Here is a 27,021-nt window from a genome sequence, read left to right as displayed (position 1 = left end):
TCCTGCATTTAGATACTGTGCTTCATGAAATAACTCGGCTAAGGACAATGCAAGTGGTATTACCTGTAGTCCTTTATGTGGTGCTTGACTTGAATTCATTTACCATATAAAATCATTAGACTGTATCAGAACTATTTCAATGTACAGAAATTGTAAAAGGAGCTTTATTTTAATTGAGCTGTCCTTGAAATAAGTTGAGTGACTATATGTTGAATCGTAACATTTACCATGTGAATTATTGAGTTAGATAGCTGTTATCATTAGTTAGATTAATTACCTAGTAGTTGTTGTTAATATAAATATTCATTAGTAGTTTTTATCTTTCACATTTCTGATAAATTTGCTTAAAATATCATAAAGAAGAATTTTATTTTTTATCAGTATCATAAAGGTAGAAGATCTACAAGGATTGGAAGTGGTTCTGTTTGCATCATTCATGTAATAAAATTTATGTTATTAATATGCAAGTAGTATGTATGGCCTTATCAATTGAACTAGAAAATACATACTGTAATGAAGACACAAATCACAGAAGGAGAGGTCTGACTGTGTTTCCCAGGACTAGCCATCCAGCATTGATGTATATTACAAAATACCAGTTCTTTCTCGTGGTCTTTCTCAGTCCAACCTGAGCTGCTGCATGAAGCAGTTGCCATTCTGCACAGTGCCCATGGCACAGTCACCTTCAGGGAAGCTTGCACAGGAGGTTTCTTGCAACTGGTGCCTCTTGCAAGCATCCTGGATATTCTCGTACTGCAACACCTCTGGTATCAATGGTGTTTTGAAACACAACATCACAATAGTGTTTTGCTACCTTTCAGAGTCAGAATCTAAGAAAAACCGTCCATTTTCCTTAAAGGATAAGCACTTCTAGATTTACTTGTTTTTAAAAAATGAAAATACTGTAAAAGAAAATTGTTGTATAGTCAGCTTTGGAAAATAATGAGAACATATATCATTTCTGTACATTTTGCCCTCCACCAGTTCTGTCTTATGCAGCTTTTTAAATCTAGAACAGAATTAACACTTAACATGAGCATCCTAGATGATTTAGTTTTAAATCTGGATGTTGACTATTTACCCTCTGTTACACAATCAGAAGTAGGAAGGCAGTAACAGAAGCAGTGAAGTTAGCTGAACTGTCTGTGTGAAAAAGCCAAAATACTAAGGATGTTAGGCTGACATGTTTTTGTCCCCTGATTATAACTTGCAGTGTAAGGACTAACTCATTCCAGCTAAAGTCTGAAAAACAGTAAATATTTTTGTATTGGAAGAATTTACTAGTTGCAGGTAATAAACTTTTTAACATGGGATTTTTCAGTACTTCTGAGGATGTTTGAGTTCACACTCTGATCTTCTTGATTGTTGGCATCACTGATTTAATAACAAGAGTCTCCCTTTTTGTTATCAGTACTACTGTACCATAAGTAGCTCCAGGCCTAGATGAGGGCTTGTACTGGTAAGCTATAGCTGCTGGTCTGTGTTTCAAAGAGGTTTTTATTATTATTAGAACAGAAAGGAAGAAAGCCATAAATGGGTAGATTCAGAAGAAAGGAATGATGGAATTACGAAGCAAAAATTCACTCTGATGGCATTATCTGGGATGAGAGGCAGTTGATGCAAAACAGCAGCAGCCTTCGTTTTAGCAGTTTCAAATACATAACAGCAATTGGAACACAGGGGCATAATTTCAGTGAGGATGGTATAGCCTTGCTAACATATTGACAAGACCCCGCATCTGTGAAACTGCAGTAAAACTGCAAATGTCACAGTTTAAAGGCGAAGGGACCCAGATAAGTAGTGTCTCAGGACCGAGTCAGGAATGAGCTTGAAAGACAGCTCGTAAAATACTTAAACCCTAGTGCAAATGGCTAATTTTTGGTACATTAGAAAAGAAGTAGCCATAGGAGGGGTGTTATGAATTATGTGAACATACAGAGACTGAGCAAGCTAGGGAGATCAGGTCTATATTAATGTTTTCGCAAAGTTTTAAAACTGTTCTGTTATCTATTTTCTTGGTGAAAGTTATGACCAAGGTCATGCCAATTGCCAGATCCTGCTGCCATGAAGCACCTGCTGGGTATATTCTTACCCAAGCCCTGAAATTGTTTCTAAGAAGTATCTAATAAACATGTTTCTTTGTACCTTAATGATGCTTTTGTTACTGTTACTGGAATTGCATTGATGTTTACAGGTCTCCTACTGATCAGGTTAACACATGTAATAGCTCATAAGAGGAGCTATTTATTTTCTAGATTTGCCTGTGCAAGCCTGAACTATTAGGTTCTGCAAATCGATGCTAACAACATGAAAAGAAAAAGCAATAGGCTTTAAAGCATAAAGTAAGTTACACTTAATCAATATAAACAATAAAATCTAGAGTCTTTTCGGCAATATTTTGAGAAAAATTAGAAAGGCCATGCCTCATTGTTAGCCAGGTGTACAATTTAAAGTTCTTGTTGACTTTGTTTAAAGATAATAATAGATAGAGCTGTGCTCTTATTAAATAGCTCTGACTTTGAATTCAAGGAAACTCTAAGAATAAAACTGCATGTTTAATGTTTATTTGTGACTTCTGATAGTTAAATACAGGAATTCCTTGTAAATCATTATGAGTTTTTCATAATTTCCAATAAGAGAAATAATAGCTAAAGGGGGTATGAAATAAAAGCAAACTATAAAGGTTGTGTAAGCATATTCAGTGAAATAATGAAATAGCTCAGGAAATGTTCAACAATAAAAAACCATTAGGCATCCATGAAGGTTGTTATAGAGAAATTTTAAAGGTCATGCTTGCATTTAACTTGGTGATAAAAGAAAAAACTACTTTTCCTAGGTACTTTATCTGAACATCAACAACACAGCTGTAAAGAAACCATAAAATCAATAACATCCTTTTGTTTCATTGACATTATGTGCATAGAGCTACATTAACTGTACCAAAAATATCTCTTTTGTGTCAGTGAGTTCCAACAGACAAAGAAGGAGAAAGAAATGAATATGCTGCCGCTTACAGAGTAATAGCTTAAAAAAATAATAAGCATCCTGCCCTGGGTACTGCATTTAATTTAATTTAATTTTATTTTATTGGAAAGACACAGTCCTTTCTTGTGGACTTGGGACAAAAATGCCTCACTTTTCTGCCTGTACCTTGTTTTTTGCAGGCCTGACATCATACTGCGAGCTGACATCACTGCAAAACCCTAATTTAAATTTTATGTGCTTTACATTTGTTTACATTTGAACTTGGCATTCTCTTTGAAGTCTGTTGACATCTATTATCCCTTACTCTTTCAACCTTCTTACCAGAGGATGTTGGCTGACATTATTACTTACCTCATTAACGCTGTAATAGTTGTGGGATTCCAAATTTTAATTATATTGCAGTATGCACTGTTCTGTTAAGAATCTTTCACACAATGAAGTGGGTACCACATGGAATCAGTAAAGTACATTTGTTGTATATTTTATCTTTGTTTAATTATATATTAATTTGTTTATTAATCTGACTGACAAATAAAAAAATAGCCTTCTGGGAAAGCATCACCAGGCTGGAGTGCAGGAACTTGAAGAATAGTTTATATTTATTTGGTAAGAATCTATATTTCAGGCTTTCATTAAAAAAAATTAAATAATGGAAGTTAAAATAATTTTTAAAGGATATTCATAATTGAGGCAAAGGGGACATTAATGTTAAACTTGGCTACACACTATTCATGGATGTTCATGGAGATTTGCAATTAATGTTTAAGTAAAGGAGTCTTATATAGACAGTGCTCTTGGGCATTGTGGGGTTTTTGGGGGGTGGTGCTGTGCAGTGCCAGTAGCAGGACTCAATGATTCTTGTGGGTTCTTTCCAGCTCAGCTTATTCTGTGCCTCTGTGATTCTGTTTTAGAAAGACATGGCAGGGCAGACTGAATTTATGTGTGGAGATGCACAATGATAAACAATTTTCTGGTCCCAAATCTTTAAATGATAGTGTGGAGCACAGGTTTTTACTTCTTAACATCTCACCACTGACTACTTTCATGCACTTTGTTGCCACCGATGTCATGAATTTGGGTGAGTGATTCTGAATGTTTATGCATATTAGAGACTTTCATAGAGTGTCCTTACACCAGTCTATTTATAGTGATTAAAAATGCTAATCTAGGAAGGCTGTAAAGTGCTTCTCAATAGGTATTTGTCAAGTAGAGCAGAGCAGTGAAATACTTGTAGGTTATATGTAGGGACTATAAACCAATGTCTATGTAAAAAGCAGAAAGAAAGCAAAGGAGGAAAATTATAAATTCAGTGCTGAATTTTGGGAGTAACTTAGACCTGTTGAAAATATTAATATGAATTATTTGCACCTACAATAGTAAACAGAAGTAATCAAAATTATTTTAAATCACAAAAAAGCCAAAACTGCTCTCATTTATCTTAAAGTAGGAGAGAAAATATGAGTAAAGGGAAAATTAACCTTAGTCTTTTTTAGGACATCACCAAGTGTGAGGATCTAAGGACATATGCCATTGCTGCACTCATGTGTGGAAATAATGACATCAGATACACTGGTACTGAGCTCACCATGACAACCTTTTCCTTTTGGGTAACAGTAGTCTGTAAATTTCCAAAATCATTTAAAATATGAGCTACTAATCACATGGAATGTGCTTTAGCTATGTATTAGGACTGAATCATTTGGGAATTCGTTGTAGGATGATAAAAGTTTCTATTTCTATAAATCAGGACTAGTTTCAGTAGGTAGAAGATTCAATTCTGATGGATTAGGTAAATACAATCCCTGGTTCCAAGAAACACTTTTGCTTTGGACTTGTCCTTCACTGTTGAGTAGTGTGCTCTTATCCTCATCCAAAAGTTCATACTTGCTTAAGTGACATATTATAAAATATAATTTTACATTTAAATATTTTAAAAAGTGTAGTAAACATTAGAAATTTTGCTGAAGTAAGTTTAATGCATTTCTGGTGGAATGATAATTTAGAATTTAAAAGAAATATGACAGAACTGTCTGCTTTCCGGCACTCCAAATTTCTCCATGGAACAACAGAGAGCAAAATTCTTTTAGGAACATGCTTCCTTCAGCATATTCCTCCTCTGTCACATTGTGGCTGTCCCATTGATGCCCAAGCATCTCAGGACTTCTGTTATGCGCATGATGTTTAAAAACTTTATAATCTGATATCTTTTCCTCCTTAGTAATAAGTTTCGTGTTCTGACTGAGCTAATTGCACAGCCCTCCTTATCATGTTAAACAATGTGGCAACAATGTGGGTTTTTTTGCTTTGCCCAACCTTTGCCTTTTTTATTCAGACCTGATGCAGGACTCATGGTTGATGACTGAATTGTAAGCCACTAATTGTATTTGTACCAACAAAGCGTAACTTTTGTTAGCACACAGCCACCTGCAAGTATAACATATTCCACCTGAATGCTAGGGAGATTGTATTTCCTCTCACATTCTCTTCCATCACGAATTTCTTCTTCCACCTAACTGCTTTGCTAATATTAAATTTTTTTCTTATGATAAGGAGAACTTATTTTTTTTTAATTTGCTTCCCTAGCAAAACAAACTGGAAACTTCCTATATTTTTATTTATTGCAGCAGATATAAATGGAACACTTGCTCCCTTCCCAAGCATAACATCTTGCTCTTTTGGGTACACTGAGAACTGTCATTCAAATATCACAGCCCTTGGTGGTGCAGTGTTATGGAACACTTGAGTTAGCTATGTCTTTTATTTTCTCTGAGAGCTTGCTATCACTACCATATTAACTTTAGCTGCAAGTCATATTTTGCCCCAAAATTATTCTTGCGTTATTGGTGATGCAAGTCAAATTGTGATCCAAAATTATTCTTGTTGTAAATAGATAATTTTGGAGTTAACAGGGTAACTGAGAATCATTTTAATCACATTACTTCTGGATAAGTGTGATTCCTGGGTGCAATCCTGAGCTGAATTTCAGAGATCTGACTTCTGGTCACAGTTGTGGCTAAGCAAGGTAGATAGTACAGATTTCATAACTTATTTTTCCTCTCTGTGACTCTCTGTTGGATATATACAGATACTTTAGGTTGTGAACTGTGTCTTAACACAATGTTCTTCAGCAAGTACCAGTAGAGACTTGAAGTTCAGTTTTTTAACTTCCTTAGCATTACTATAGTATGTATAATTAATCCATCTTAAACCAGCTAGTTACCAAACTTCTGTGGAAATGTACAAGTCCATGAAAAAAAAAATGCTTATTTGATTTTTTCATGTAATGTAATACATATTTCCCATTGCCTCACTTTATTTCTCTGTAGTGAAAAAAAAAGTCATTAGACTGATAGGCACCATAAATTTAGATAAAATGAATTTTCAGCTGTTATTCTTGCTTGCAAAGAGCTATACTGATAACACCTATGAGCAGATGAATGCTACTGTTATGTGAAATCTTACTCTAAAACATTGCGTATTTCTTCCACTTGATCTTCATCTGTAAGGGATTATAGACTTTTTTGGCTGGGTTCTTTTCATGTAATGATACTCTACATACTAAGGATGGGGAGCTGGAAGGCATGATGAGGATTCTTGCTAAGAATAATTGGCTTCTACTGTGTGAAGCAGCTCAAATATTGTATTACAGTATGTAATTTGGGTGTGCATATTGCCTGTAGTTCAAAGCATTTCATTAATCTGGAGCAGAAAGCTGAGCTTCCTTTAGGCTGTCTCCTTACATATTTATTGAGCAAGCTACATGCAGCGCTTGAGAAAAGATTGCCACTTCCAGGTGTGGACAGAGTTCTCTTTGGAATATAAAGAAATTCATTCTAGTCTTTTTCTTTCAATTTTTTTTTCCTAATGGCTGCTATATTCTGCCAATTAGTCTTGTGGCTTTCTATTAAATCTAAAAACTTCTTTCCTGGCATATGGAAGTGTATGACAAGAGTAGTTGTGGAGCTCTCTGTGGGTTGGTAAAAGAATTCTTATATCCTTATATACGTGCTATTTATTAAACTTTAGCAGTGTTCTCAAAAGCAGGCTTCTGCCAGTTCAGATTTATCATCTGTAACATATAGAGACATTGGAGTTCTTTGTTCAGTTGAATCTGTCTTGTTTTCTTGTCTCCAAACACTTTTTATGTGCTTCTCCTACTCCTTATCCATACATATGCCTTTAGACTCTGCTCTGATATTTTTCTTCTTCAGCTTGAAGGGACAGGAGAGATTGAAGGTGCATTTCTCCTCATCCTAAAGGAAAAGCCCAAGCATTTTAAACTACCTAGGTCTTTACCTATCCACAGTCAAAGCAAAGATCATCTGAATTCTAGAAGTTATGAGCTGTCCTCAGAATTTTACAGGACAGTATTTCTATAGGAATAATTCAGGTTGGACAGGGCTCTAAACAAATTGATCCAGTTAACGATGTCTTTGTTCATTGCAAGAAGTTTGGATTAGACAACCTTTGAGAGGTCCCTGCCAACTTGAACTACTCCATGATTCTATGAAACTGTGAAGTATCCCTGGCAGGAGGTAAAAAATATGCAATTTTGATGACTGTTAGGTGCATGTGGCTCACTTCACTGAATCATCCCAGAGGAGAAAATCATTTGTCTGATTGTCTGATTTCATACACAGCACATGCCTTCCTGCTGTGAGCTCAGCAGCACACAGTCCCTAAGAGCCTCATCCTGTGACTCTTCAAGTGAGACACACCAGGGTGGCCCACGCTGCAGTTCACCAGCCCCCTGTGCCTGGCAAGCAGGGCCAGCAGCAGTCAACCAGGCTCAGGGGCTGTTATTTCTCTTTGAGAAAAGAAATGCTGTGTTGACTATTAACTGTTTTAAGGTTTGTGCTAATGAGAGGTAACTTTGTAGATTATGTCAATCACCCATTTTTGCCTTTCACATTTCATTACCTTGACCTCTTGTCCAAACTCGCTGGAACATATAACTTGTCCTGTTTGCTGGACTAACTTTACAGACTTATCATCTTACTCCTGAGTTTGAATTCATTTGTATAAACAAATGCAACCTACAGGCCACATCCTCACCTACAGAAAATCAGTGTGCCACTATTAAAATCTGATGTCTACCTACGGCTAAGATGTAGTCATTTATTTTTCCATGATTTCCTTTGCAGAGATGAACTGTGTTTTAGAGGATAAGGTGTTAAAATTATACCTCTGCATACAAAACACTCACCTTAAAAAGAGACTGACCTTTACAGTGGACCAAATGGAATTTAAATCATAACACTCTTCTGAATTTAAGGTTAAAACAGGTTGCAAAGCCTATTAAGATGCAATCTAGAGACACAACAATAGTTGTGTCACAGAGGTTAAGAGAACTTACCTGATAATCAAAGCATGATTTAAAATTTCTTATGGCAGAATGTTCAGCCACTTGTTCAAGCTTGCTATGTGTTTATTTCTAATGAACACACATTTCTTTAAAATTAATCAGTTTTTAACTGATTCTGGTCACTAGCAGTGTTTCTCAGGACTCAGAATTAGGCCCAGTCCTGTTCAATATCTTTATTGATTATCTGAATTAGGGGATTGAGTGTAGCCTCAGTAAGTTTGGGGACCACATCATGTTGGATGGTAGTATTGGAAGGCTTTAGAGAGGGGTTTGGAGATGTGAGATAGATGGGCTGAAACTGACAGTGTGAGATTCAACAAGGCCAAGTGCCAGGTCCTGCCCTTGGGTCACAACAGCCCCAGGCAGTGCCAGGGCTGGGACAGAGGGGCTGGAAAGGACCTGGGGGTGCTGGTGACAGCAGCTGAGCACGAGCCAGGCTGTGCCCAGGTGGGCAGGAAGGGCAATGGCATCCTGGCCTGGATCAGCAATGGTGTGGCCAGCAGGGCCAGGGCAGGGATTGTCCCCCTGTGCTGGGCACTGCTGAGGCCACACCTTAAGAGGTCAAAAAAGAAAACACAACAATCACTGTCATTTTACAACCTCTATTCATCACTCCTTCTATCACTCCTGACAACCCTGGAGTGACACTTCAGTGAAATTCTGGTTTGTTGCAGTCAGTGGGAGCTATGCACAGGAATTCCTTGGAGCTGTGGTTTTAGCTGCTGTTCTTTTCCTGTTGAAAAGTTTTATAATCTAATGACTATTCTCTATTTATAACATTTTCCCTCTTGGAAAATTCATTGTCTCATTCTGGAGTCTGACCAAATTGAGCATCTCTTCTTGTTTTTTATCTAATCTCATTCTTTTTCAATCAGCTGCTATATTCCTGATTGAATTTCATTATCTACCACAATGACTTCCAAAACAATCAAAGCAAATGTTCATCATGACTATATTTGGTATTTTTTAACTCCTCATATTGAGGACTTCCCTGTAGCAGGTACAATAAGCTTGATGTGCATGCTGCTGGACACCAGTGCCCACCAAACCTGCTCTGTCACTCCTGCCCTCAACTGGACAGAGAGAAAGAACAAAAGGGTCACAGGCTGAGATAAGGCCAGAAAGAGATTACTCAATGGTTACCATCACAGGCAAAACAGACTTGACTTAGGAAAATTAGTTTAATTTATTAACAATCAGATCAAAGTAGGATAGTGAGAATTAAAACTCAAATCTTAAAATCACCCTTCCATCTTGTCCCCTACTTCCTGTGCTTAACTTCTTTCCCTGTTTCCTCTACCTCTTCCTCTCCAGTGTTGCAGGGGAGTGGGTAATGGAGGTTATGGTTAGTTCATCACACATTGTTTCTGTCACTGCTTCTTCCTCAAGACAGGACTCATTCACCTGCTCCACCCTGGGGTATCTCCCACTGGAGACAGTTCTCTGCACACTTCCCCAACATGAGCCCTTCCCACTGACTGCAGTTCTTCACAAACTGCTCCAGCATGTGTTGCTTCCACAGCTTGCAGCACCTTAGGTGCAGCCTGCTCTGGCATGGGTGCCCCACAAGTCGCAGGTCCCTGCCAAGACCTCACTCCAGCACAGGTTTCCTGGGGTCACAGCTGACTCCCAGGCTTCCAGCTGCTCCAGCATGAGTCTCCTCCGTGGGCTGCAGCTGCCTCCCCTTGATCTGCACCATGGGCTGCAAGGGAATCTCAGCCCTGGCACCTGGAGCACCTCCTGCTCTTCCTTCTGCACTGACCTTGGTGTCTTCAGGGCTGTTTCTGTCACATATCCTCACCTTTTCTGGCCACAGTTTGCTTCTGCACAATAACATTTTTCCTCTCAAATACATTATCCCAGAGATATTGCCACGGACACTGACAGACTCAGGCTTGGCCTGTGGTGGATCCATCCTGGAGTTGCCTAGCACTGCTTAATAATATAGTTTAAAAAATTTTATGTATCTTATTTTACAATATTTTCATTTTAACTGATGACTGATAACATCTAAAATGCCTATGCTTCCCTGAAAAATGTTGAAAGACTTATCTTTCCCTTGAATGAACTGATTTCACCAGCAACATATATCACCTCCTGATGCTCTAATTCTTCAGGGGAAAAGTGGTGTTGGCCCCCAGATCTTAGAACAGTTTGTTTTGTTTTTTAAAATGCAATTGCTGGAAATGCAGAAGTCCACACCTGAATTTTGTTACTAGGACTAAAACTGTTGCTTTTTTTCCCCCTTCTTTAAAAAAAAAAAGTTTTGATAACTTCCATGGTTCAGTTTTGTGTTCTGTACGTTAGATCATATTACTTGGATTGGGTTTTTTTAATTTCTGTTTTGATTTTTACATGTTATGTTCTTTGTCTTTTATATTATCCTGTGGTTTGACAAAAAGCAAAATGAGAAGAAAAATTGTACTGGTCACTTGCAGGTCTAGAAGGGGATAAGCTTCCTGTTTATTCATACCGAAAGAACACTAACAGAAAAAAAACTAGGGACAAGACCCTGAATTTTGATGTCTTTGTACCATCTAATTCCTGAATATGTCTCTGAATATTTATAAGTAGTTATGCAAAAACCAAGGAGATTATAAAAATATTTAAGACAACAGTAAAATTTTTGTTAGAATTACCTAACTAAAACCAGAGTTTATCCACCATCTTAGTCTTATAGGCAAAAGGATTATTCACTTCTTTAGCATTGTCACAGAGAAATATCAAATTTTACAAGAGATGGTGGAGATGATCTGTACATTTTGTAGAGTAAGGGTCTGATTCAGCACATATTCACTGGGAATAATCTGTCAAGAGTATCCATTCAGACAAGAATTTTACATTTTTCCATTGTCATTAGTAGAACGTGAGAGTTCAGTGGTAAAGAGTGTGCTGCTAACCCAAAGGCTGATTCAGACACCACTTCACCTGGGAAAAAAGCTTTAAAAACTAAATAAATATTGAAACTAAAAGGGATATTTGCCAGTTGCCTCTGTTCTTATTTTAGGGAAGGGTGCAAAAGCATAGCCTCTCTGTGCTATGTAAATACAACATAGCTAATTGTGTGTGGAGGGAAGAACAGTTTCATGAAAACAAAGAAGAAAACTTCATTCATGCTACTGCCCTATCTTCTGCTTTCAGGAAGAAAGATGATTGAAGTTGTGTGTTCTTGTATTTCTCCTTTTGCTTTGTTGAAAAGAAAGCACTCTTCCTGCTACGCAGTTGGGGCGAGGCTGAGAACTTTCCACTCTCCTGCAACATCTGAGGTTCTGAGATAAAGCCTCTCTCTGCTCACTCTTACCATCAGTTAAATTAGTTTATCTTAGCAATATCATACATCTCTGTTTAAATTAGAATTAACACCAAAAAATGTAACATTTTAGAATACTTCCCTTAGGAAATAGGTGTGCATTACCAATTATTAACCTTTGAAATCACTGGCCACTGCCAGCTAAATCTGATAGCAAGGTAGTAATTTATTACATGCATTAAGTATAAACTCTGCAAAAATGGTGAATTTATAAAAGAGTCTATTAACACTGTCTTCAAACAAACAAACAGACACCCACAACATGCATTTTGAGCACATATCTTATTAGACACCCGAGGATTTATATGAAGAACAGCCATAGTGAATGCCTTAACTCTTGAGTTAAGGCATTAACTTTCATTCAGTTTTCCCACTTTATCAGACACTAGGAATTCTACTCAGGTTTTTTGGCAAAGACAAAGACAGATTAAGCTTTTTTTAGACTTTGGCATGATATTTTTTTTCGTATAGTGTGAACTCAGTCTGCACCCATGCATGTCAGGGAGTTCAGCTGTCAAGTCAACTACATAAAGACACAAAAGCTTAAGGAAAGAGACTTTAGCTGCTTTGGTACTTACCAATAACTTCATTTTTATTTTATTCCACAGTGATATCTGAATATTTATCTGGAAAGTTTCTAAAGAACACTCAAACACAAACATAAAAGGTGCAATAAAAGTCTTTCCCAAATAAAACCCCCAATTTTCACATTTCTGCTTGATCTAAGCGAGTTCCAGTTGATAATGAACATTTGCTGCAGAACAGAGTTGCTAGGTTTTCGAGCTATCAACATCTCAGGCAAAACCAATAGTAATCTGCTCAAAAGTGAAGATGATTTCTAATGAACACTTTTTGATAAAAACTTGAGCTGTTCCTTCGTGTTCAGATTATATGTCCTAAGAAAGCAGGAAAACAAAACTGTGACTTGGTCTTTTTAATAGTGAAATTTTACACATTTATGTTTAGTGATTTTTATGTCTTGTTTTCATTATAATATCCATACCAATTTACATGAAAAGATCTCTTCAGCAAAATCCTGATAGGAACAGTGTAATATCCTTCAATCCCTTCTAGCAGGGCCAAAGACTATTACAGAATTGCAAACACGACAGCATCACCATTTGGGCCCCCCACTTTTTTACCAAAATGGCTTTTATTTTCTCAATTGCTCATTTAATCACTGAATGGTGGAAACTGAAAGGGACTTCTGCAGGCCACACAGTCCAATCCCCCTGCTTAGGCAGGGCCAGCTGTAGCTGGTTGCCTAGTTTATGTCCTGATGGCTTTTGAAGATTTAAAAGCGCAGAGACTCCACAGAACAACCTATGCCAGTGCTCAGTCACCCTCGCAGGGAAAGTTTTGCAATGTTCAGAGGGAACATCCTGTTGTTTAGTTTGTGCCTGTTCCCTCTGATTTTGTTCCACTTTGAAAACCTTTCACTTCTCTCATTATGTTGAATCAACAGCAGTATCCTTCTTGGAAAGAAACTGGCTTACAGCTACAGGGGAAACTGATTTGAGGATATATCCTCTCCATTAGAAGAAATATTTTTTCTATGATATAAAAATAGGACAAGAAAGCAACTTGAGCAGTGAATCCATTATTGAACTACTTGTCTATGAGAATATAGAATTGACACAATTCTCTCACAACTGTTGGGAGAAAAAGAGATTTTAAAAAGAAACAGACCTTTTCTCAAAAATAAGTTTTTTCATGAGAAAAGCAATAAAAATGCATTAAAAGGACATTGTGCTACTTGAGCTACTTGAAAATCAAGATCTTCCCCCTTTTTCTTCATTTTGGGCAAGCTTGATTGCTTGATGAAAAGGCTTACTTCTTTTCTTTAGTGAGTAAGTGACAGTGGTCCTTCTAGCAAATTCTTATAGGCAGTGGAGTAAGGAATGTGTTAGTACTTTGCCAAATTGGTCAGAGGAGAAAAGAGCACTGGGTAGGGATGAGCGGTAACAGAAGAACATTCATTTGGCCTTGCTGGATATTTGATAATAGCAAAGAGTTTCACACTGAAAAATTTTGGTGTGCTTTGTCATTGAGGCAGCAAATTATTTAAATATACTGTCTGTACTGAATGCATGTTTTCCTGGTTGGCTTCAACTGAAAACACTTTTTTTTTTTTTTTAATATTCTGCCTTACTATGGCTCTCAAGACAGTTCAGACAAATTTGCAAATACTTCATACAGAAATTGTTCTAGACTTTGGGGCAAATTATATCAGTATGAGTAACTTTGTTCCAGACCTTTTTTCCAAGAAATAGATACAATGATAACAGGAAAAAAAGCCAGCACAAGTTAGCAGTCCCACACAGAGAAACTGAAACAGTAATGATACAGTTCTTTATTTAAAGGAATCAGAAGTGTTTTATTTTCTCTAAACTAACTGCTTTTTCAAGAGCCCAGTAAGTTTTTCCTAGACATCTGCAGTGTTCCTGTTACCTGGTCTCATAACAATATAAACACATACTTTTTATCCTTTTGCCCTTGACATAGAGTCTTAGTACACAGAGATATTGTTACATGAGGTATTTGGTTCGTTCTAAGTGCATGAGAGAAATAAAATCTGTTTCGGGAATAAAAATTACTTTTTTCCTAGATCCTCATTTAATGTGTGTTTTGTTTGTACGATTCTTTATGCACTTCTTTTTTATTATGTAACTATAATCAAGTATTTTGACAAGTTGAGCATAACTGGAATTTATCATTTTCCTCCTATTGTACCCTGAAAGTTTCTACCTTCTCTGTTCATGGAGATAAGGCAGTTTTCACAGCCTAAGGCCAGTGCTACTTGTATAAAGCAGTATATCCTTGTCATTTGGACAGTCTCTGTATGTGTAAGGCTACTAACATGTACAAGGAATTTCTTTTTACTTTGAGAAGAAACTTGGAGATATTCCTAGCATGGAAAAAATTAGTGTTATGAGTGGGACCTTAAAGACACTTGCTGAGAAACCTGCTGCAGCTGAGGGGTTTTCCCAGATGCTCATTCCAAAATCTGATCAAGGTTTTTCAGTGATAGTAGAGAGATGTGCACAAATTTCTAGGTGTTAAACAAAAATACCTTTCATAATTACATTTTATCAAAAGTAACACATGTGAACACTCCACAAGAGAGATCAATACAGGCTGTTGTGACTTAACATTTTAAGTCATAATATGTGTGATGTTTCTCAGTAGATATAAAAAAATTAAGTTGCAAGAAAATGGATGCTATTTCTCTGATGAATAAGAGCTAATATGTCTATAATTAATAGAAACTATCAATATTGACTAAATATATCAGTCACTTAAATCTTAGGCCATCAGTTCAGTCTCTAAGTTTTATAAAAAAAAATATTGACTTGAACCTCTGAGGATTTTATTGAAATGGTAGTTGTAAGGGAAACTGAAAAATCTTGGTTCTGCAATTCTGTTGCTCCAAACTTCAAGCAGTTGGCTGAAGAGCAAAAAGATGGACAGAAAATTCAGGGATGATGTCCAGGGTCTAAATCTCACGGTAGATCATAGAACCATAAAATGGTTTGGGTTGGAAGATCATCTACTTCTAAACCCCCTGCCATGGGCAAGGCCACTTTTTAGCAGACCAGATTGCTCCGAGCTCCATCCAACCTGGCTTTGAACACTTCCAGGGATGGGGCATCCATAGCTTTTCTCGGCAACCTGTTCCAGTGCCTCACCACCTTTGTAGTAAAGACCTCCTCCTAACCTAATCTAAACCTACTTTCTTTCAGTTTTAAGCCATTTCTCCTTGTCCTGTCACTACATTCACTTTTAAAAAGTTTCTCTGCATCTTCCTCGACAGTTCCCTTCAGGTACTGGAAAACCACAATTAGGTCACCCCAAGGCCTTCTCTTTTCCAGGTTAAATTATCCCAATGCAGTCTTTCCTCATAGGAGAGGTGCTCCACCCCTCTGACCATGCTTGTGCATCACACTTGTGGTCTCCTCTGGACTTGCTCCAGCAGGTCCATGTCATTGCTGTGCTGTGACCCCAGAGCTGATGCAGCCCTGCAGTGGGGTTTCAGCAGAGCAGAGCAGAGGGGCAGAATCCCCTCCCTGCCCTGCTGCCCACCCTGCTCTGGGTGCAGCCCAGGACACGTGTGGCTCTCTGGGCTGTGACCCAGTGCTCATGGCAGGGCATGCCCAGCCTCTCACCCACAGCACCCCCAGTCCTTCTGGGCAGGGCTGCTCTGGCTCTGTTCATCCCCAGCCTGTGCTGATACCAGGGATTACCTCAACCTGAATGCAGCACAAGCACTTGGTCTATTAAATACCATGGAGTTCCCGTGGGCCACATCTTCCCAGCTTGTCCAGGTCCCTTTGGATGACATCCCATCCTTCAGGTGTGTTAACAGCACCACTCAGCTTGGGGTCATCTGCAAATCTGCTGAGGGTGCACTCGATCCCTTTGTCTACATCACTGATGAAGATATTTAGTAACTCTGGTCCCAGTACAGACCCCTGAGGGCACCACTTGTCACTGATGTCTGTTGAGACTCTTAAGTCCTTGGCTACAACCCTCTAGATGTGACCATCCAACCAATTTATTATCCATCTAATAGTCCACTTCTCCAATTCACCTCTCTCCAAATTAGAGAGTAGAATGTTGTGAGGGACCATGTCAAAGGATTTACAGAAGTCCAGGATACCCACACCCCTTCTCTTCTCCACTGATGCAGCCAGCCCACTACAAAAGGCCACTGGGTTGGTCAGGCAGGGCTTGACCCTGGTGAAGCTGGGCTGGTCTCTCAAATCACTCCCCTGTCCTCCATGTGCCTTAGCACAGCTTCTAGAGGGATTTGTTCCATGATCTTCCCAGGCACAGAAGTGACCTTTTCAGGTCAGTAGTTCCCAGGGTACTCTTCCTACCCTTTTTAAAGATGGGCACAATGTTTCCAGTCACAAAGGACTTCTTACCTGACTGCCATGACTTTTCAAATGTCCTGGAGAGTGGCTTGGTACAACTATATCAGCCATTTAGCTGAAGACACTGGGATGTATCCCATTAGATGCCATAGACTTATCTACGTTAGGGGTTCTTAGGTAAACCTGATCTTCCCTTGCAATGGCTTTGCTATCCCAGTCCCCATCCATCTGTCTGTCCTCTCAAGAGGAGTGCAAAGAGAGAAATGAAGATTGTGACAAAGATTTGTTGAGTACCTTAGCTTTCTTTTAATCTGTTGTTACCAGTTTATTTCTAGCATTGTTTATCAGAGGGTGCACCTTTTTTGACTTTTCTTTTCTGGTTAGATCTTCCATTCATTTAGAATAGCCTGGAGGTTTTTAGAGCTTCTTCCAGCAGCCTGCAGCTCCAAAAGACAGTACACATGCCAAGACTCTCTGGATCACATCACTGCTTAGCAGAGTTCTTGTCTTGCCTCCAAGACACTCCCATTTTAAGGCAAGTTGTCAAAGCTCTTCCCTGTGTGCTTGCTGAGTCAACTCTTTTCCAGGATCTTTGCATCACTTAGATGATCTCAACTGATCAGGCAATAATGAAGAATCTGTACTTATTTTTTGATTTTGCTGTCTTGAAATTCATTAAAATACTACAAAGATTAGTGCAAATACACTTGAGTACTTTTCTACTTGAGTGGAAAAGTATAATACTACTTTTTGTTCTCCAGGAGTAGCAGAATAACATATATGAAAATCATGACAAACCATTACGTGAAGTGGACACTCCATAAGTATTGCCATATAGTAATTTTTCCCTTCAAAATTTTTGAACAGAAATTGTTCCCAAATAACCATGTGAGTTAAAGCACAGCCATCTATGGTGGTGTGTTAGGCACTGTGCTAAGAATCAAGTCTTTTATAAACACAGACAGTAGAACACTTTAAAAAAATAGCTGTGCGGTGCCAAAAGATTATGGTAGAACTTTTTCTTTCTGCTAGCCTTTCATTCGTTGTTTTTTTGGTTTTTTTGCTATGTACCATACTGAAAGCTACATATATTGGAATTGCCTGTAATCTGTAAACTGAAAAGAGAACACTTGCTGTCACTTCCTTTTTTCTAAAAGCATATACAAAATAACATGCAAATTCTTAAAGCAGCTGGTGTTAAAATGTTTTCTTCCTCATATTAGAGCCTAATGAGACATAAAAGAACCTTTGACATTTCAAGATGCCTCTCATTTACAGAAGTTAATCTGTTTTAAGACTTCATCATCTGGGTGGGGAAGCTTGATCATGTGTCTAAAACAAAAAAAAACGATTGGTAGATCAGTCCTGGATCTAATTACAGGGTGCTATCTTAGAGGTAACAGAGAAGTCAGAAACAGTGTTGTGAGGCTCTCAAAGCTGCACAGCTGATAATTATTCTTTTATTCTTAGCTTAGTGGCACCGGAGTGTTATACTTGAAAAGCTGTTAACCTCAACATTTTCCACCACATTGTATAACAACAAAAGTGTGGGCCAAATTTAGAGCTTTGGTACTGTTCAGAAAAAAGCTTTCCTACGGTTGTTCTGCCCTTCAGAACTGCAGGTGTGCTTGTTTGATGGGTACTTTGCCATCATTTAGAAAACCTTTTATTTCCATTTAAGATTGGTCTGACAGCTCTGAGTTCTAAGAATTGTCAGGAGGTGCCAAGTCCAGCAAGTCTTAAACCTAGCACTGGCCATCAGAATTTTACTTAGCCCGAGTGGTCAGTCGGGTCCCCACGGCAGTCACAGACTCTTGAAGTGTGGCAGTCTGAAGTGGGAGATTGTGAGAAGAAACCTGAGGGTGAGGTACTTGTGAGTGATGGATTCTGCTTTTTAATGTGCTTTGAGATGTACTGGTAAGGTAAATAGTAGATAAAGATTCCTGAATGTAAGGTGACATTGGTAATGTATATATTTTTGCTAAATAAATAGCAAACTGAACACTTTATTAGTTTTACCTGAATATTGTATCCCTTGAGTTTATTTTGTTGTGTTTATACTTCTCATACTTTCATACTTAACCTTACCTACATAATCTCTTAAATATTAGAAGGGATGCTAAGAAGGAAGATCTTGTTAAGAAAAACATGGTTCACAGTATCTGATTTTCAAGAATTGCTGTTGGGCAGGCTTCAGGCTAGCAGGAAAATAACATCCTACAAATCTGCTTTACTGTTTTCAAGAACTATTGATCTGTGATGTGTGTTGTATTATAGACCATCATGGATTCTCTTTCAATAGATAAACAGGCTGGAAATCCTGACTTTATTGGCCAGGGAATTCCTTTGGATGAGACAGCATTTGTAGTAAGTATGCATCTGAATGACAGAGTTTACAATTTAATGGGAAGGGTTTTTGTTGAGTATTGGTTAATGTGTTTACTGCACTGGCAAACACTGCAAATTTTTCATTACACGGTTCTGCCAATTAATCTCAATTCAAACTTCTTCCTGTGTTACTTTCTGTCAGATGACAGTGAACTTTATTCAAAATTTTGGGGTGTTTTTGCAATAGCTATGAGTATGGGAAGTTTAAAAGCTGTGAGGGAATTTGAAGTTTCTGAGCATGTGCTCAGAAACATAAAAAGATACAGGTCTAGCATCCAGGATGTTGTACAGTAATGCACTGAGCTATTTGATAGTAGTCCATGCTGGGATGTTTTATTTGAAAAGGAGTTTTAGTTAATTTCTTTTTCTGATTTTTTGCTTGTCTGACATTTTGAAAATAAGGTTCATTTGATGTGAAACAAGTTAAGAGAGATGTTATACATGTGAAACAAGTCAAGGGAGATGTTATAGATGTCCATAACAAGCCCATCGAAGAAATTTTTCTCTGCCTTGGAGGAATGTTTGCATGTAGCTGATCTAGATGTGTCCATGCAGGCAGTTTCAAAATTTGATGTTTCAGATACACGGCTTGCAGGATAGAATACCTGGGCTAAAACTCACTCAGCTCTGAGTTCAATATGGAGAAGTATTCTTGCCTTCAGTTCTACATTAAAATAGAAAATAGACAGGCTTGCACTCTGTATATAGGCTTATTTTTCTAAAATTATTTGCATACTGACAGATTTCCTGTTGTTGGGGAGTTATTGAAGAAGGGTATGTCTTCCTGTCTGTAACTGAAACTTCTGCAGGACAGTTAGTTCCAATTGAATATTTAGCAATTTTGGTAAAATCCTGGTCATTATTGGGTTCATTTCCCATACTGTGTTCCTATGTCCAGTTCCAAAACCTTTTCATCAGTTCTTTTGTGCTTACAGCCAACATGCAATACTTTGTGCCTGCTCTAGCACACACACGCACACAGACTTTGGGTTAGAACAAACACGACTGCAGTTATGTGAGCACTCCTTTGACAGCTGCCGCTTCGGCGGCCCGGCGTTGTTCGGAGCACTCACATGTGCTCTTACACCTTCCCCCACGCTTCTATAAAGGTTACCCGCTTAATTTCTGATGGTGCCGCGGTCGGTAGGTAAGAGAAGGACGGGGAGGACGGCTCAGCGCTCCTGCCGGCGGGGTCCGGGGGGCTGTGGGTGCCCTCCGCAGCCGTGCCCCCGCGCCGTCCGTGCCCCGCCGCGGCGCCGGGGCGAGGTGCGGAGCCGGAGCCTCCCCCGAGGGGGCGGCGCTGCGGGCGGCAGCGGCCCCGGGGCGGGCGGCGAGTCGAGGCTGGGGGCGAGCCCCGCAGGACCAAAGTTACTTGCCCGCGCCGCCCCGGTGTCCGCGGAGAGCGCGGCCCAGCGGAGGGGCAGAGCCGCTGCCCGCGGCGGCAGAATGCGGGAGCAGCGCCCGTGTCCGGGCACCGGGCAGCGGAGGATGGGCGCGCTGGCGCTCCCCGTGAGCCCTGTGAAACGCTTGCGAACTGAACGCGCCTTTCCCTGTCTTTTCGCAGAGGAGGCCTACCAAAAACTTGCTAGCGAGACCATGGAGGAGCTGGACTGGTGCCTGGACCAGCTGGAGACCCTGCAGACCAGGCACTCCGTCAGCGAAATGGCCTCGAACAAGGTAGGAGCCCGCGGGCTTGGCCCCGCCGCCGCGCTCCCCCCTGAGTGCCGGCCGGGGGTCGCGGCAGCCGGGGCTGTGCCGGGTCAGGGGCGGCCGGAGGGGCCAGGGCGCTGGAGCGGCCCCGGGCGGAGAAACTTGATCTGGGCAAGCAGTGTCCAGCGTAGGTTTGGGAGCGGGAGCGGCAGCTGGTTCTGTTGTGGTTTTATATACCAATTCTTTTAAATTTCAGTGCAAGTTGTCAAAGTGATGCAGGTCTTGTAAAGCTACACTGTTTTCTTGTGTGCGTCAGTTTAAAAACAAAAAGAGATTGTTCAGGGCTGCTGGCAATTATCTCTTCAGTTGCTCCTTCTTTTCACAGAACCCCATACAGAATTAGGGATCTTTCCTAGAAACGGTGTAGAAAGTAGCATGAAAGGTGATAAAGATAGTTCCTGAGCCCAGAGGAGCTGTATGGTGGATTCAACTTGTAAACAATGATGATGACAGCTCTCATAACGCTATTTGTTATGAAAGAACATGCTCTCAACCAAAGTGCCATCACAATAGGCACCTACCTCCAGAGGTGTGCTTCTGCAACAGAGTGCGCTCCTCCTTCGCATCCTGGAAGCTGAGGATTTGCATTATCTGGGAACTCTGTGATGGGATCTGCTATGGTGTGTATGTGCTTTGGTTTGCAATTTGAATTTGAGTTTCCACATCTTTCATTCATAAGTAAAATTTCTTTCCTGATTTTGATTTGAAAGAAATATGCAGGTATATTTCTGGAGTTAGTTTATTTTAAGGTGAATTAATAAAAGTGCTATGTTACTTCAAAATTTATTTCTATATTTTTAATCAGCTGAGTACTTGAACAACAACATATGCAATTAGAAATTATAAGAAAGCTTTAATTACACAGGATATTTTTCCTACTGTTATGTTTGCAAAGGCAGATGATGATATTTTAGCATCTTTTAACCATTTTAGTTGTAGTTATTGTTTTAAGTTGGAAGATAGTTGTTTTGACTCAGCTTATGCTTTCTTAATACTCTACTGTCTTGCTTTGACTGCTCTTACCAAGTATCTGCTCTTTGTTATTGACTGTTTTTAAGTTTCTGTTGAAGTGTGCCTGAATGTCAGATCTGAAGTATCTTCACACTTGTGCAGTTTAATCCCACAATGTAATATTCCCTGTGTTTTTCCTGGCTTTACAGACGCTTAGCACCAATTTGAGTTCTGTTTTAAGAGTTTCCTGCCTGGCATTATGCTATTCTCAGAACTGCGTTTTCAGTTTTTATTGCAGCTGAAAGATCTTGTTACTCAGTACCTATTGTGTATGCATCTGTAAGCTACAAAGTCAAGAGTTTCCAAGGCTGTTTCAGCACTGTATAACTCTGAGACTTTGTTTCCAAAGGGAGCCAGATCAGATTGACACATGCAACCTGCTCTTTTCTTGCTAACAAGTTTGAACACCTGTCAATTTCCTGGCTTGTGATGTTTGTATAACCATTCTTTCAAAAAATGCTGCATTTTCTTCAAGTATTTATTTCTTAACTCCGTATAACAGATGAGATATGCAGTGTCTTTGATTGACAGTGAGGATAAGCTGCTTCTAGAATGAGGTAAAACTAATTGCAAATCAATGTTTTTAGGGTTTGCCAAGTATATTCAGATTTTTACAAAAAGAGGACATTTTAAAAATAAAATTTTACAACTGATTTGCAGTTATAGGTAGACTCAGAGGTGCTACTGAGTTTGATACTATGTTTTGTTTGTACTTGTTTGAATAAGTAAGCATTTTCATTCTCTTTTTGGAAATCTAACTCCTTGTATACAAATTTGTGTCATCTTTCATTTGGGAGGTTTTTGTTTTGGTCGTTAAGATAATAAAAAAAAACAAACAAAGAACAGACAAAACCACCAAAAAATCCAAACCAAAAACAACAAAGTGTAAATCTATGCCACTAACCAGCATGTGAACAATCTTGAATATAAACCAGCAAGCTCATAATATAGTGTGAGAAAAATTAACGCAGGAGGATCTTCAGTTCGGGATATAGAAGGTTATTCTGAAGAATAATTTCAATTCTTATTACTGAAACATACCCAGCATTTATACAATACCTCCTATATTAATATAACTGCAAACTTCGACCTCTCAGTGAGGCATATAGATAAATTATACTATTTTACCTTCGTGAGAAACTGAAGAAGAAAAGCTTTGCTCAAGGCTGAGAACAGAGACTTCAGTAAAAAAGTGAACATGCAAAAGTATTTTGCACTCTATCTGAAGAGTAGGTCCTGTAAAATCAGATGAGAAAGTCAGGAAAAGGAATGTTGGTGGTAGAGAAGAACATAGTTTCTCACAGTCTTACTCTCTTTCCTCTTGTCTGGCTCTCTCAAAGAACCAACCCACAAGACTGCCTGATTGTTGGTGGGGTGTTTTTTCTCTCTGGACTTTCAGCTACTTCCCTTAACTATTTCTCTCCCCTTTATTTTGTATGCAGCAGCATTTTCATCAGTATAATTTTTCTTTATTTGTGTGAATAAATGCAAGACATGAGAGGCGGCATAAGAATTGAACTCAGCACTAGGTAAGAATTTCTGCCCAATGTGGAAAGGCTGCCATAGCAGAGGAAAAAAAAAACAAACCAGGGTGGGAGCAGTATTTCATGTCCTAAATGCTTGGAGTAATCAAGGGAGTGAGTCTTAACTCCAGCCCCTTCTGTGCAGTGAGTTGACAGTCTGAACTGTTGGCTTCATCTGTTTGGAATCCCTTTACTGTTGTAATGCTTGCGTAGGACAAGCATTAGCATATCCCAATCCAGGGATATTTATTTTGTTTAGATGCCCCTCATGCTCAATTAGCAGTAGTCTATGACGTGCCAGCTCACAGCTTTGGATGACGGAAGGTGGAATGACGCAGATACATAAGAAGATCCTTCTTCTCCCTACTTAAAATTGATTAAAGCAGTAGTGACAGGGTGCAATCCACAACCTCTGGATGTGCCCCGGTATGCTGTGGGACAAAGTGTTACCCAAAAACTTTGAAAGCAGGCTGCAGCTCTGTTCTGTAGGAAGCCTGCCGTGATGCTTGGCTGCCTACTTTACATCAGTATGATTTAAATATCCAGATGATTTCCCATTTCCCAGCCTCCCCATAATACAAAGATTTCCAAATACTTGCAGCCATTGAATGTGAAGTAACTGATTGATGGACCTCAGTACACCCAGAGGCATAGTTTGTAAACAGTGTGATTTTGAAAGGACATAGTATGTAGTTGTATGGTCACTTGTTGTGATGAATCTTGCAGTACTTGGTGTTTACTTATATTGCTAGCTTCTGAAATGGGGTACTAGCAAGAGAAAACCAACTTTTTAAAAGCACAGGAAGTTTGTCATCTTCATTCTCCACTAGAAACCCTTTAAAGTTTTCAAAGGTTCCAAAGCAAACATATAAGAAGCATCTTAAATTTAGAAAATTGACTAAAATGTCTTTCATTTTTGGAGAACTGTCTGGTTTTCTGTATCATGTAATCTTAATATTGCCTGATATTAGTGGACTGTAGTATTGTTGTGTTTTTCTGAGTAATGCTTTCTTGAATAGATAAGATATAATTTTAGGAAATGGTTTTCAAATCTGGGTCATTAGAGATAGGATCCCAAGGCATAATTAGATGTCACTGTTTAACTGTTCAGATTTCCACATATCCCAACCCAAATCACTTTTTGTTAAACTGAATTGTGAGTAATATCTCCTGAAAAATATGGGGTTTAGGAGGCTACTAACTTGTTGATTGTGATTGTTGATTGTGATTTCTAACTTTAGATACAGCTGCACTTTTATGCACATATAAAATATTTAAAATTTCCAAGTTGCATAGTGATGATTCTTTCCTTTTTTTCTTTCTTTTTTCTTTTTTTTTTTTTTTTAATGACTAGCACCCTGGGGTTTTTTTCCTGCTAAATAAGATTAAAGCAATATTTAATATATTTTCAACTCTCTGGGAGAAGAATTGTCTTCTTCCAGTATGCAGTTTACCACCACTTAATTTATGGATCTGAGGGTTATTCTGTGATAGACAATACACAAATTAAAAATTCCAGGAATAAAGATGTAGCAATTCCTCTCTGTTAGATAGCATTATTTGTAGATTAGTCAAACATGGAGGAGTATGTATAATGAAACTTGTTTGCAAAAGTGTATTTTCACTTCTGTAATCATGATTTTGCAAGCATCTCTTGTTGGGTGCTTTATGTGCCTAGGTGTCTGAACTTAGACATGGGAAAAGTTTCAAACTGAGTTGTTGTTGTTTCAGCTTTAGGTCTCCTGCAGATGATGTTTTTTGCAGGATTTGCTAATAACTGGTAAAGAGCAAGGGTTTAGAAGATGTCAGTCATAGGGCACTTCTTTCCCTCTACAAATGCAAATGAATACCCTTGTCCAGGAATCTCTTTTAGGTATTAGAGCTGAGAAAATTTTGATTTAATTTACTACATTAACTACAAATCTACTTTTTAAGTGTAGATTTTCTTATAATTGTCCAGGTTGTAAACCAGTATGTGCAGATGCTTACAGATTAGAGTAGAAGTCTATTTACAGACAGTTACTAGTGCTATTTACTTTTTAAAAAAAATTCTGAGATTTCTTTTGGTGATTTGAAAATACCCAAAGTATCAATTTTATTCACCAACTAATGTCCAAAGCCTACCCTCATGTAACACAGGGCTTATATTTATAGTTCTGAACTTATCACCTACTATGTACCTTTAAACAATAATCTTAGTGATACTTTATTTTTTAAAAAATTACTTACCTGTAAATATTTAATGTAAACCATTACAAGACAACTTGAAATCTGTTCCGTTACTTTTTGGTTTTTTAATCTTTCCTCCTCTGCTACTTTGAGCTGGTTTGTAATCACATTTTCTTACTGCTAAAAAGTATTTTTCCTTTCATCTTTTCAGCACTGTAAAGCTCACACAGGTAATGGGTGGCTGACTAACATAATATCTGGGGAAAGAGTGAGTCTAAATTTATTACTTAGGTCAAATACGGGACCATGTATAAACCCTAAAATACTTCAAACAGAGGTGCTGTGTTACCTTCACGGTGTTTTCCCAGGAAAGCCCTGCTGCCAGCATTCCAGCAGGAACCTTGCTGGGGTGAAAAAAGCAGGGCCAGAGCCCCTTGGCAGCTCTTACCCAAAAGCCCCCACTGAATGGAGGAGCATTATTGTGTTACCCCAGGCTGACAGTAGCTCTCTGAGTTTGCCCAGGCTCAGAATAAATGGAGCTGATGACAGACTGACTTCTGATTTAGTCCATCCATCTGTTTTATCATTGTCTTGTTCTGTGAAAAAGCTTAAGTGCTGTGGTGGCCGGTACTTTTGTAGGGTCCTAGATAGGCTGTGTCTAGAACTAATCAACGTGACTGAGTCTTTTGTTAACAGGCTAGATTTTACCCTTGTCTTTTTTCTGTTCTTGCTTCCAGCTTTGAGGTTAGGTTCATGGCACAGTGAGGAGCTTGTCTTCAAAAATTACCTTTTGTATATAAAAGCATAATTTTTTTGCAATGGTTTTTCCAAATGTGGAAGCTCAGCTTGAGTAAAATTGTCTCCTCTGTCACAGCCACTGGTTAAATTGACCTGTTTCCAGTTAAGGGACAAGATAATATGTCATATCCACTTAGGAGGATTTAAACATCGGTCATTCACTTGGCTTAGCTACTGCATATAAAAAATAGGTGCTGGAAACATAGCACTAGAAAAGAAATTTGTTTTTTTCAAGAGCAAATATACACTTTGTTATACGGCAGTCCTCTTATATAATGTCTGGCAATGCCATTGCATTTGCATGGCTGACATTATGGTACAATTTGGTCTTAAATTGTCGGATCTCTAAGAAAATCTGAGGATTTGGTTAGCTCTTCAGAATACTACTTGTGATTAAAATTGTGATTAAGGGGCAGCTGTTAGCCAGAAACAGCTTGTTCAGTGCAGTGTCAGGAAATTTTTTATTCATTAAAGATTTCAGTTTGTACTGTAACAAAGTAAAGGTATGTTGATAGGTGGCAAGCCTCAGCTTTAGTTAATGCACACTTGTGTGGCTTCCCCAATTTTGTTGTACTTTATAGCAAACGAAAAGGGCAAGAGTATTGTGGAGGTAAGAAAGGACTAGGTTTCTAGGAAAACTGCTTGCTTTCCATTCACTGAAGCCAGACTGAAAGAAATTTAAGACCTCTGGGCTTGAGTGCAGTTCCCTGTACACAACCTTACTTGCTCTCATGTGAAATTTCTCATGCTGGAGAGCAGCAGGCTTGCTCGGGGGTAACTGCAGTGATGAGTGAGGTGTACATTTATGTATACGTAAAAAAATAACAGGAGACAGCACTTTCCTTGCTATACAGGGATGTGCTGCAGCTAAAGATAAAGGGTGAA

The 27,021-nt window shown here is 38.8% G+C and overlaps 1 protein-coding gene across 3 annotated transcripts in view; it reads left to right on the top strand.

Moving 5' to 3' along the window:
* Positions 1–27,021, top strand: part of PDE4D (phosphodiesterase 4D) — a gene marked incomplete at its 5' end in the record, with an annotated part of 314,585 nt that overhangs the window by 246,752 nt on the left and 40,812 nt on the right. For all 3 annotated transcript variants that reach the window (XM_084225218.1, XM_084225219.1, XM_084225220.1), the window contains one exon: positions 20,490–20,602. In XM_084225218.1, coding sequence (XP_084081344.1) covers positions 20,490–20,602 — 113 coding nt within the window. The remainder of the gene's footprint in view (positions 1–20,489; positions 20,603–27,021) is intronic.

This window comes from Fringilla coelebs, assembly GCF_963513975.1.
Source record: "Fringilla coelebs genome assembly, chromosome: Z".
Lineage (NCBI taxonomy): Eukaryota > Metazoa > Chordata > Aves > Passeriformes > Fringillidae > Fringilla > Fringilla coelebs.
Note: the sequence above shows the minus strand (reverse complement) of the source record. Positions and strands in the feature narration are given on the sequence as shown.